Consider the following 13,488-nt stretch of genomic DNA (forward strand, 5'->3'; position numbering starts at 1 on the left):
TGTGTTAGAGCTTATATTTGGAGTATTCTGAACGTGGAATGGCGTGAGAACCAGGTCGCCTGGGGAGGGGAAAGAATTACCAGGATAGGTCCTTTTTTAAGTAACTAGAACAAAAATTGCTATAATCAAGAATATAATTCTGGGTTTGTGAATGCCCCCTGGCGTCTGTGTTTTTAATCCTATTCCTGTCATTGATTAGAACCTCTGTCAGTAGTTACCAAAGTCACGACTTTAAGGGTTTTGCTCTTAAATTTTTTTTTTTTCGTTCTCGTTTGATTACATGTGTAAGTCTGTGTATACTGCATTGGAAATTGAGAAATTGTATTTTTCCGAAAAATCAGAGGCAATGTGCCAGTTTTTCGATAAACGTGGCTATCCTGTTTCTGTCGTTCAAGCGGGCCATCACCGCGCCCAACAAATTGATCGACAGTCAGCACTACAAACGGCTGAGAAGGAAAACACTGACCGCATTCCATTAACTCTTACATTTCACCCTCACAACCACGCAGTTAAATCTATCATTCTTAAAAATTTTAAATTACTCCAAAAAGATTTAGAGACTGGCACTATCTTTTCGCTACCCCACTTATTTCATTCAAACGTGACAAAAACATAGGCAACTTTTTAGTCAGGAGTTCATTTCAAACCAACGACCAACCTGAAACTTTCAAATGCGCTCGCTCACGATGCAAAACTTGTTCTTTCATTCATAATGTAGAGAAAAGATCGGGACCCAAGAGATCCATTAAGATCACTGATCACTTTACGTGTACTTCCGCCAATGTTATTTACTGCCTAACTTGCACTTATTGCTTATTGACAAGGACGCATCCAAACCAGTCGCTAGACACATTAATCTCCCTAATCGTTTTAAACAGCATATGGCAGTTTGCGGCCTTTCCTTGCATCTAGACAGTTCGGAAAGCCGCAAAACACTAGAACAAAAATTTATCTTCCAAATCGGCACCCTTAATCCCCACGGAATCAACGAGCGCTTTTCATTCCACAAATTTAATCCTTTTTTCTCGTCACCATATTCCCACCAATGGTGTAGCTCCACTTTCTGCATATAAACCCACACACAACCCACAATTCCTCCAATCGCTCTGACGAAGGGCTAACGCTCGAAACGTCAGCTTTTTTATCCATTACGGTGGTTAATTTACATTTTCAACTCAGTTGTTAACACTAAATTACCCGTCATTGCATTAGGCGCCTGGATTTTAAAGTTATAACATTTTTTTTTTATCTTCCGTCTCAAGATTCTATTTCCGTCCGTGGAAATGTATTTGTAACTCGAAAAGTCTCCCTCTTAAATTTGTCTTAGTTGCATTTATCATACACTTTATCACTTCCTTCCAATGATCCCAAACTTACTCCGCGGATGTACTAAGTGTCCAATGAGTGTCGAGCACGTCTTTCTATCCAGGAGTAAAGATTGAATTCTACATTCAACTGCAAAAGTTCGGAAAGCAGAGTATTAATCAACAAAGTGGAAAGCCACCTTAAATTATCAACAAAAACCCGTACACGACCAATTAGCACGTTACCCCCCGAAACACAGAAAAAAGGGATAATTCAATCTCAAAACGACTGTGGGATACCTTATCGACTTAAATAAATCGCAATGTAAGAAAAAAATTAAGATTTACGCCCTTTGAAATATGTCGTGACGATAAAAAAAAAAAAACTATAAGCAAGTATGTCCTTTGAATTACTTAATTCCAAGCAGAAGTTCGGAAGTTGACTGGGGAAGACAAATAATTTGTTATGGCTCATCTGTTTGAGCTAGCTAGTAAATCAATCTCTCACAAAATTATCTAAAGATATAAAAGAAATAAAAGGGATTTGATAAATTTTCTCGACCCAAAACTATAAAATGGCCGTTTAAAACTGGCCTTGAGCGGATGACCGACCCTGTATAGCGACTTAGCTCTTCACTAAGTGTATAATACAATGTTACAAATGTACTTACCTCAAAGTTTATTACCTTGTTGTTCCTGCAGATACGAGAGAAGCTGAGGCAAAATAAAGTTTATCTTTCGGGTGACTAGCCCCTCCTTTTCGTTTTGTCTCAAGCTGATCGGTGTAAATGATTACATTCCCTATTCCAGAAAAAAAGGCCCTCTAGCAGGCATCTGAAGTTGTCCTTCTTACTCTCGAGCTTGCAACACCAAACGAAGACTTGGGGGAAGGGAAAGGTTGTACAAGATAGGCTCGTTTGTGCTTGAGTGATGATGAGGGTTAGTAATTACGGTAATTCAATCTGTAGTTAGAGGCTATATTTGGAGTGTTTTTTAACTTAATGATATAGGAAAAAGAAAAAAGAAATTTCATGCATACTTTCAGGCGAGTTTTAAAAATCTTATTTTTATGAGTGATTAGCATTTCTGTCAGTAATTAACAAGTCACGCGCTTAAAAATTTTGGATCTGTCTCAGTCTCTGATCAACTGTGCACCTACTCCTCCCCTGACCCAACATTAACCCTAATTTATTATCAGTTGACTGTTGTTGAGTTGGGGAAGGGGTAGGTGCATAGTTTCTCAGATACTGACATTTATACAAGGTTTTTACCTTGATTTTTTTTCCTCTTTTACATGGTGAAGTCAGTTTTAACTTCTAATATAGCGAAATTTTACTTTAAGGCCATTTGCAAAGTCACGTCATTAATCGATATGGACGGGGGCAATCTTTCACTCACCTGTGATGGCAAAGCTGGTTCTGAGGGTATTAGCATTAGCCTACTGGAGCTAAGCTTTCACGCTCGACCAAATCCAGATATTTTGTGTTTGGATTTTATTTTGTGGACAAATATGAAGGGAACGTGTACCTAAAAGTGTTCGTATAATGTGGTTACCTATGTCTGAGAAAGTGTTGCAAATGATTCAAAGAAGGACATTGTAATTACCGAACGTACGAATGTACCTCATCACGGCAGAGGAAATGTCTCAAGTTTTTGATACATTTAGAGGTTTGTTACTCTCACGAAAAGTATGAGCTAGTTATGTATAGCAGTTATGTATGTATAGCAGTTATGTATGTGGAGTAGCAAGTAGTGGTTTTCTTCTCGTTTAGCTTTTTATCATAAGTGTCTTGAAAATCCTTGGGCAATTGACTTATTTGCAAGTTCACCGTCTAAACCTTTTATAGTTCGCCTCCTGAAATATAACTTCGCCCTTACCTCTACAGGCTCAACCCAGAACATGTCAACTTATTTCTTAAGGGAAAAACGTATTCCTTCCCTCTTGAAATCATGATGAATTTTAATCCAAATGCAATGTTCTTTTTTCTGAGTCAAACGCTTGATGAAGGAAACATCCTTCATCGCTGTGAACGCTCTACTTCAAATGAGTGACATCAAAACAAAAGATTAAAACATACAAAGAGACCAAATGAAACAAAAATAAACCTTTGCTGACAGTGTTGCAGAAAAAGGACTGAACTACCCAAAAAACGAATTTTTTGGGATTAAAATTTTCATGAATGTTGCTTTGAATACATGTAAAAAAAGCCATCATCGAGATTCACTTTTCTAAGTGCATATGCCATGAGAAAATTTGGGCAATGAATGAATTAAACAGAGTTTGAATCTAAAATCTGAAATATTTTAACCTGCAGTGGTAAATGAAAAACTTTTAAGTCATTCCTGTCATCAGTTTAAGCATCATAAACTATTCGCGAAACCAGGCGAATGTTCTGATCGAGTTCTGGGATTTCAACATTCTATTTAGCAATTGAAAAGGAATAAGCGGATAAAATGAAAAGGAATAAGCGGATGAAATACACCTAATTTACAAAATCTCTTCATATTTTATGATCAATAACCAATTAAATATGATCTTTCTAGAATTATTATTTTTCTTTACTGAATCATCTCCTTTAAGCTGGCACTAAAATTTCAGAAGCCTTCCTTAAATAAAGCTAACATCCGAAGAAAATCAGTTGCACACAGGTAATTAAAAAATTATGGGCAAACTGATCACAATTTCATAAGTTCCGAAAAAATGATAATAAAGCAAAAACAACGAAGAAATTAGCCTGCACGATTAAGATCTCAATGTACAAATCAGTGGTCTTTCTTTCCTTCCTTAAAATAGTAAATTTCACAGTTTTCAACTGAACGTGACAATTCATTGATGTTTGCGAAATATCAGCATATCTTCATCGTGTTTCTTGAATGTGATCCCCTCGCCTGTAACAGATAAGTCTTTTTTTGAATCAATCACGAAATTCCCGAAAACGTATTCCTTTTTGACAGGATGTGAGTTTCTTCGTTTCGCTGTACGTCACATGGATATTAAGCATATCAGACATCCTTCCAAAAAAAATTCAGAAGGAAAAGTCTTAAGATTTCGATTATAAACTTCTTTCACCTTCCATCTTTTCCTTCTTTTTCTTGTAAGGTTGTCCTTTCCATCTCCCTCGAAAACCCAAAAGACACATAACCCAAGGGCTGTGGGGTGTTCGTGCCCTCCCCCCCTTCCCCTTTGTAAGCTTTTTTTATCGCATTAGGTAAAACACGGCATGGAGGTCGAAATTAGGGGTCCTTGTGTAAAGAGTGGTACCGAATGGAAAGCAGAAAAATAAAACAACAACAACGAAAGTGCATTTCCATTTCTTGCAACGTAACGAAGGTAACTTTAATGACAATCAAAATTCATCTATACTTGGGTCGAATGGTATCGCACAGGTAAGCGTTACTTTTGCCAAAAATAATATTATTCCCGATATTCACAATTTCAATATTAAAATGAATAATAATAACAAATGAAATATTTGAAACTAATGCCCTTTTTGAAGTGAACTCCAAGCAATCTAATATTCTTCAATTCGCTCTGACGAGGGGTAAACGCTCAAAACGTCAGTTTTATGAACTTTTACGGTGGCCAATTTACATCATCAACTCAGCTGATGAAACCAAATTATCTTTTAAACTTCCGGCCCTGAGAAAAGCCATAACAGCACACGTGAAAAAATATCGTATTTTTGCACGTGTGTTGATATACCCAATCAGCTGCTGACACGTCACTCGCATTTGGTGCCACTCGGTCAGGTTGATGAATGAACGGAAAAGCCTTTACGATTCTCAATACAAGTTGTTTGTCGGAGCTTCCTCGAATTATGGCGGCTAAAACACTAAAAAATCTGTATTGCTAACAGGCAGTGAGGTTCAAACTTTCCTAGAGGAGGAAGAAACCAATATACTAAAAGAAAAATCGCAAGTTACGTATTCAGTGGCTTTGGTGTTAGCATTTCTCTTGTGTTCAACTCGACATCTCACTAGTCCGCTGCGCTCACAAATTACGGAATACCCAAGGGATTGCCTGCTGGCGCTGACCACACTTTCCCTACATAACTTTTAGCATCATCTCAGCCATGGAGCGCTTCCTAGGTTTCTCATCAGTCTTGGGAAAGGGTCATGATCGATACCTTAACGAGCTTTGTAGTCCCGTTTGAACAAAAGTTGTGACGTGAGAGTGAAAGAAAGAAAGGGCCAGACGAGATGCAGCCTTTTTTTTAAATGTCTAATCTTTTTTCCACAGTCTGGCTTTTTGGGCTCTAAATTTGTTTCGAGAGCAATTTTTAGTGTTTTGTCTCACTGGATTACATAGTATCCTCTGAAACAAAATGTATATTCAATTTAGTATTCATATTTACAAATAGTCATACCTTAAAATAACGAAGACAGCGATAAAAATGGAAATATATACGATTCATGCTGATATATATAACTCCATATTTTACAGTGAAGTGTATTGTTATTTTAAGAAAGTAGTGCCTAAACTGTATTCGAGGGGCAGCATTTTTTGAAAAGTGGGTTATACCTCGTCAATCAGCGAGTAATCACCAAACTGTCATGTTGACTGTTGACTTGGTGTGACAAAAAAAAACTTACAAAAAGGGGGTCATGGGCACCCTTGGACCCCCACCTCTAGCTACGCCCTTGACGGGATCAGGTGAAAACACTCCGTCTTTGTCCTAAGCATATCTGTGCTATGTAGGGCTGAGCTCAAAACTATAATTAATGCAACTAATTAAAAAAAAACACCTTTTTTATCGTAGTCTACTTATGATTATTTTTAACGTGTTTAATACCATACAATTTACGAGAAATTGAAACCCAACTTTGTTTGCTTAGAAGCGCGCAGATGCACACTCTTCATATTCAGCGATACAACATATTTAAACACACACGAGAAATATCATTAAATATTGCTTGCATAACATGTGATTGATAATAGGAAATATATAAAAGGGAATTTAATCCTTAAAGTTAGAAATGAGACAGTCTATAATGTGATAAACTACAGGTACCGCTAAACATTTAATTTGACAGACAGTAAGTACATATAAATGGTATTTCGATTCTTACAGTTTCACATGAAATAACATTGAATGTGGCAACTATGTGCACCGCTGTTTTAGGCACCGAAATATTGCTTTTATAAAAAAATTAATGCGAGCGGCAACGGAAAACATGATGATATTTGGATCCTTATAGTTGAAAATGAAACACTATGTTAATTGACAGATAAAATACTTTAAATGAGGGTGGCAAAAAGGTTGTGCTGATCCCATTTCATGCACGGATTTTCAGAAAAATTCACGCATCACGCACATGAATAAAAAAAGGAAAACCTAAAATCTGTCTTCCTCTTGAGGATTTCACGGGTGGCATATATTTAAGGAGGCAATGATCACGTCTCACGCTGGTTAATAAATTCACGAATCACGCTCACCTTTCTTTAAAATGGTTACATATTGACTTTGGCCTTAATCACGCGACACGTGTAAACCATTTACCACCCTCGTAAATGTGTACCACTGTTTAATGCAAAGAAATAACTTCCATTTTATTAATCACATCCAACATGTCATCGGCCCCAAAGTCATATATCGTCTGAGGGGTTGGCTGTAAATGGGGCAAAACACAGTTAATATCACTGAGTTGTTTTAGCATATCGTTCTTTGCCAATAGGGCATCTTCGTCGCTTACTTTAGCCAGGAGGTGTTCTATAACCTCAAGTCTACTGCTTGCATACTCGAGTGAAGCTTCGAAATAACTCAACTCTGCATGAATTTTTTCCTTCTGGGTCTTTACTGCTCCTTTAAGTTCATCCTTCATGCGTTGCTTTTCTCCTTTTAGGAACTGAATTACTTTATTAAAGAAGTCGTCAATTTTCTGGTCGACCTCTCGCGCGTTTTGATCCAGACTCTTTTTCTGCTCCTCAAAAGCACCCATAGATCCTTGTAAAGCAAGGACTTTTTCTTTTGATTCCAGCATGGCATTTACTATCTTTTCTTTCTCAGCGGGAAATACATCTTTAGCAAAGTTGTACTTGTGATTGCGATGATCAATTAAAGCGCAGTCTCGACAAATCAACTGTTGGCAATTCAGGCAAAAGAGCTTGAGGATTTCGTCCTCGTGTTTATTACAAAAGGGCTTGGAATTTGTGCGTCTGAGATCCAGCAGATGATTTATAAGGTAGTTGGACGGAAGGTTTGCGACATCGCCATTGAGTACCTGAGGAGAAAAGGAAGCTAGACTAATTTAGGCATGTCAGTGAATGGAAAGGAAAAGAGAATAATATTTTGTTATTAATTAAAAGGCTGAAAGGCGAATTGTGCGCTTCTTCTGCAAGCCCCTTGAGGATTTCGTTTAGACCTTGTTGTGCGCAACAGCTTTGTAAATATTCGATAAAAATTTGTGGAACGTCTTGTTGAGACCCATTACACGTTATTAAAATGAGATACGTAGTCAAACTCTCCTAAATCAACTTACTGCAGAAAGTAGATAACTACTTATTTAAAAGTGTACATTAACTATCGTGCGCAAACAGTAAAGGAAAAATGTTTCAAACCACAAAGGAGGGCCATAATCATTTTGAAATTATCTTGGAGAAAAAGATGAGGCATCTCAATACCACCCACATATTGACAGAGGTCTCAATGAAACTAACCCCCCCTCCCCCCTTATTTATTCGGATCGTCATTTTATAGTTTCTTGGTGTGCAGTGCCTAAAAGGGATTGTTCAATTTTAAAGTTTTGCATATTAATATTGTTGCACAATATGGACCTGATTTCCTGGCTTTTTGTTATGCAATACGATTCAACGTCAATTGGCCATTAAAGGTCCGTTTCCCTAAATAATTTCTGGTTTCATACCTGACTTTTTTCGCTGCATATAGGACACCTGATAATGTATCGTTTGCGGACTCGAGTCACCAGTCCTTCCAGGCATTGTTTGCAGAAGATGTGTTGACAGGTCAACACTTTTGGCTCCGTAAACTTTTCGAGGCAAATTGAGCATTCAAGATGTTCTTCTAAATCGTCCTTCGAAGTGGTCATCATCTATATCAGCTTTTGAAAGAAAACATTTATTCATAACTCATTCATTAGGCATTAAAAAAGCTTTTATGTTTGGGTCATAGAGAAACAACCCAAGAAACCTTCGCGTTTTTTTGGCTTTTAATGCAATTGCAATTCGTCATAGAATACCGCTGACAAGCTCTAGGTTAATTCAATGTTGCCTTTCTTGGAAAACATAAACAGGGGGCTTGCAAGCTAAATAACAGAACTTTTTCTTCAGCTGCATCCAGAGCTAAAACAAAGATAAAAGCCACATGGGCAAACCTAGGTGACCAAAATACAGCAAACACACAAAAAACGTGTCTAGTTTGTGTTTCATTTGGGAAATACGGGTCGATCGAATCATTTTTCTTCTGCAATGAGATATTTCCCTGATTTCACATGATCATTTTACTAGTGATCAGGATACAAGACATTCGCCCTCTATGAAAATACGGTGAAGAATTAACACGTTTACTGCGTTCACCTATGTTTTCATCCCTCATCTTAATCACAGTAACTACAGAAGGTGACGCTATATCTTTTTTGCGAGAAAAAAAAATTTCCAATTGAAATAATTTGGCGACCATACTGCTAACAGAAAGAACCAAAATGACCCTGGGCTCGATATTGGTATTGGCAGAAAGATCACCTTACTTCGCGCGAAGTGGCCTGACGCGCGAGAAGAAGGATACAGTTTTAGAGAGGGTAGACCAGTGCTCTGTGTATGTAATACTGTATATGTAATATTAATTTAACATGCGAAGTTCTATCAATCTAATGAAATGTTGAAAATACGTAATCAGAAATCACGTGTAAAAAACTGAGCTTAACGCCAATAACGAGATTAAAATGACAATGAACAATACACATAAACCAATACAAACTACGTTAAAATACAAAAGTTTCGGTACAAAAATTACAAGAATTTGCTGGCTCGTTAACAGCCCATCGTTCCAATCTAAGTGGTGAGCGTTCTCTTGCATCCGATACAATTTGGCATTTAAAACTCGAATCAATTGAAAATCAGCAATACAACAAATTATCTGTCTGTATACTTTCGCCCAATGCTGGAAAACTAAACCCAGACAAACAAAGTTACCAAGAAACCCACCTATCGGTCCCGCTTTAAAAAATGAAACGACGAAAGTTCACCAAGACTACTCAAAAATTTACGAATAACTGATTACAGGGACGCTAAACTCCGATTACAAAACCAATAGAAATATAAACAAACAGATGAACATTTTAACTATGTTCGTATCTCGGGTCACTCTGAAATTATTAAACTAATCAATAATCAATTAAATAAAAATGAGCCTTCTAGCTAGTGTCCTTAACAAACCAACTAATTACCTAATAATTTCTTCTTTTCAATTATTCCCCTCCCATTATAATTAAATTTTGAGAGGTTTGCCACTGAAAGAGTCTGTGGACAGGAGTTCGTGTAATTCTAACGTTCAAGGCATTTCAGTTAGCATTATGGGCAAGACTTACCTAAAACACTTTGACTCTGTTTTGTAAACCGTAACGACGAAAGTCTCGATTATCAATCCGACTGGAAAGAGAGGAGTCTACCTACAGCTAGGTAGTTAGCAAGTAACCTCTTCAGTCACTGAAAGAAGGGAACAGGCTGGTTATTTTTTTCCGTGACACAATAACAGACCTTATGTAACATCAGGACGGCGACTGCAACGAGAACTCAACGAGATATCAACCGAGAGAAATATTCTAGTTAAATCATCATTTCCCTTTTTATTAAATCCTGAATTGCTGAAAAGGAAGTTAAATGCTGGTGGTAAATGTTTGGACGCTAATGTCACGTCAGCATCGCCTCCGTATCAAGTTCGTTTAATTTTTATTATTTTTAATTGATTGATTTAATTGATTTTTAAATGTTGAACAAACTTCTAAAAATATTGTTTTCAGACGCCATTTAGTTCAAAATTATTTGGGTTTGATCGCTGAACTTAACCAAAGAAAACTGACCCGACAAAATATTTTGGTCGATCAAACAAAATTCGATCTGCGTACTTTTGTAGCGGTGTTTAGGCAGACTGTTGGATCATTTCATTCAAAAGTTCTAACAGATTTTCGGTGCTATCCGCTAGCTTAGCCTATAAATCACAGAAGTATCTAAATCTATTGCAACCACAGTATTGAAAGTTTCTGCAACCTAATACCAACACGACTAACTTAACAATACTGATGCCTGACTTGCTTTTTAATGACATGATTCCCCAAAAGGAGCTAACTATGAAATTCTACAACAGCACTAACTACTCATCCCTCCTCTCACAAAACCTGCAATTTAGCTTGTTTCATATCATCAACCGAGCGTTGACAAAATTTTTTGGCAGTTTCCGCTCGAAAGTCTGATCAATAGAGAGGAAAGCTGTAGTCATAATAGGTTTACGTCATTGCTAGAAAATCAATGAATGGCCTGTAAAGTGCTTCCTGTTTTGTTTTCTTTGGTTATTTTGTTAAATCCTGAATTGCTGAAAAGGAAGTTCAATGCCGATGGTATATGTTTAGACGCCGCTAATGTCTCGTCAGCATCGCCTCCGTATTAAGTTCGTTTAATTTTTATAATTTTAAATTGATTTTTAATTACAGAATTTGAAACTCCTATTGATAAATGTTGAACAAGCTTCTAAAATACTGTGTTCAGACGCCATTTAGTTCAAAGTTATTTGGGTTTGATCGCTGAACTTAGCCAAAGAAAACCGACCCGACAAAATATTTTGGTCGATCAAACAAAATTCGATCTGCATACTTTTGTAGCGGTGTTTAGGCAGACTGTTGGACCATTTCATATTCAACAGTCCTAACAGATTTTCAGTTCTAACCGCTAGCTTAGCCTATGAATCACATAAGTATCTAAATCTATCAGTTTATATTAATCAAATTCGAATTTATGTAAAATATTTCTCTTCGCCAGAGAGTTTGTTTACAATCCGACCTGTAATTACAATGCAGCACTTTAGAACGGTGAAAGTATGCATGACGCTGAAAATTTGATTGCGTCAATTAAAGCTATAAATCGCAAGATAGAAGACATCTCCCGAACGAAGTATACGTTAAAAGTTTTCATGACACAAACCATGCATTTTGATCTTGTTGTGATACAAAGTACTTGATTTCCTGTTTTGCTAAAAGGGAAGTTTTATGCTTCACTGATAATTAACGTATGCGTTGTATTTTCGTCTTCTTATCTAACCTTCTGCAACTGCCTTAACATGACGTAGGAAAGACATGGACGATAAAGTTAGAGCTTGAGTTGAGTGTCGCCTAAATTCCATTTGAGTTTGAGCAGAGAGTTAAGTTTGCTTCTCTCTTGTAGTTGGTCTTATCCCCACAATATATTAGATATATAATGCAGATAAATATAATCGAAGATCTCTGCCATCTTACATCTCAAGTTGGATCATCGTTATATTAATCGCTTTGAAATTTTGTGATTAAATCTGAGCTAAAATTCCTTGATCTGGTTGGCTGGAGATGAATTTGTATGACTTTTCTTCTTAGTTGCAACGTATATTGAACGCTCGAACTCACCTACGTTGGTCCACGTTGTCTCAATAAACTCCTTTCGGTAAAGCTGACTTGCAAGAAACAGAGCAGGGTCCAGATATGTCCCATTATATTGCGTGAATTATTAAGAATTTCCGGCCTTTTCCCCAGAAGCGTATTTTTATCCTGATGTGCTGAAGGAAGTTTCTCGACTTTCCTTCCCCCATTCCCCCGCTCACCTTCGCTCAGTGGGTTGATGCGGGAGGGGGAGGAGAGTGGAGAGAGGGAGGGGAAGAGAGGCCTTAAAAACGAGTTAGGGAAATTTCCACTGATGATGATGTTTTTACTACAACGACATAATCTTTTTGTCGGTTTTCAGACGCTTTACGCTCACTTCAAAACTATCTTTTAAAATAATTTTAAGCAGGCTCTTCTAAATTTATAATCAAGCGTAATAAAACTACAGCTTTTCCTTTACCTCCAAGCTAAATAAAGAGGGAAGAAACTTGCTTACGAGTCTGTTACCTGGGGGAGATAGGGATATTAATTTTTGAACGTTATTCGGATTTATTTTCTTTATTGTTTGCCTTAATCAAAATAATGAGGCAATTGCTAACACCTACTGAACACTTACCTAAAACTACTCTACTGCTAACAAGTGCGAGAATTCGAGAATCCTACAACCATGGTAGAGGTACTCCCGAGGAGCACTAGTGACGAGTTTCCGAGTCGGGTGATTATCGGAAATTGTTAGCTATTGCAATATGGCGGACTATTTCAGTAACACCATGCGCAATTTACCAACAGTCAAGCGAAGTGATTGAACCAGAGATGAACATTATAACATGCTTTACACGTGAAAAATACATTGCTCAGTTTAAATCAAGGAAATCTCGCTCAATTTTGTGTGGCTGTTTCCTTCACCCTCGTCGATCTTCAGTTTCTTGTTCAGCAGAGTTTGAGCTTAACACCGTAGCCGCTAAGATCTGCGCTTGCAAAGGTAAACAAAATTTATGAATAGTATGGCCACTATAATGCCCTTGTCGTAGTGCTACTGGTTGGAAAGATCGCCACGATGAAATTTCTATTGTCTTGTACTTCTAGCCGGTAGGATCTCATGAGGCTCAGAAAATACGACCGGCTAGAGGTACAGCTTTCATATTTAGTCAACTTTGCTAATTATGACCACAGTTTGATTCACATTTTACTTTTTCTGCACTCCAAATTAGTCTTACACTTCTTTGAATCACAATTTTTCATGAATACGCATACACTTATTTATTTTTATATGGTCCTGTACCTTTAGCTGGTAAGATCTGAAGGGGCTAGCGCTTTTAAAATACTACCGGCTAGAGGTACAGCTTGCATACCCAGTTGAATTTGCTCAATTTCTATTACGATTAGCTCCACATTTGACTTTTTTGCGCTCCAAATTAGTCTTACACTCTTTGGAATCATTTTTTACAAGAGTACATTTACATTTATTTTTTAAAACTAGAAGCTAGAAGGATCTCAGGAGGCTTAGAAAAGACTTCCAGTTAGAGGTGCAGCTTGCATATTTAATCAACTTTGCCCAATTTTTACTGCAGTTTGCCCATTTTACTTTCTGCACTCCACATTAGTC

The 13,488-nt window shown here is 37.2% G+C and overlaps 1 protein-coding gene across 2 annotated transcripts; it reads right to left on the reverse strand.

Annotated features, from left to right (window-relative positions):
- Window positions 1-5,553: 5,553 nt before the first annotated feature.
- On the reverse strand, window positions 5,554-12,069 carry LOC136277866 (tripartite motif-containing 13-like). 2 transcript variants are annotated; one of them, XM_066160641.1, is made up of 4 exons: window positions 11,910-12,069; window positions 9,849-9,966; window positions 8,169-8,363; window positions 5,554-7,526 (listed from the first exon to the last, which is right to left on the reverse strand). In XM_066160641.1, exons 3-4 carry the CDS (start codon window positions 8,352-8,354, stop codon window positions 6,831-6,833), a joined length of 882 nt encoding a protein of 293 aa, XP_066016738.1. In that variant the 5' UTR covers window positions 8,355-8,363; window positions 9,849-9,966; window positions 11,910-12,069; the 3' UTR covers window positions 5,554-6,830. The 2 variants fall into 2 exon arrangements, with proteins under 2 accessions (XP_066016738.1, XP_066016739.1); XM_066160642.1 differs by lacking the exon at window positions 9,849-9,966.
- Between the last annotated feature and the right edge of the window lie 1,419 nt (window positions 12,070-13,488).

The sequence above is a fragment of the Pocillopora verrucosa genome, chromosome 13 (genome assembly GCF_036669915.1).
Source record: "Pocillopora verrucosa isolate sample1 chromosome 13, ASM3666991v2, whole genome shotgun sequence".
NCBI lineage: Eukaryota > Metazoa > Cnidaria > Anthozoa > Scleractinia > Pocilloporidae > Pocillopora > Pocillopora verrucosa.

Bases quoted from the DNA above. Each gene is read 5' to 3' on its own strand.
- LOC136277866 (XM_066160642.1), bottom strand. From the start codon at position 8,354: ATGATGACCACTTCGAAGGACGATTTAGAAGAACATCTTGAATGCTCA. The intron at 7,527-8,168 runs GTATGAAACCAG...TTTTCTCCTCAG, and splicing joins TATGCAGCGAAAAAAGTCAG to GTACTCAATGGCGATGTCGC.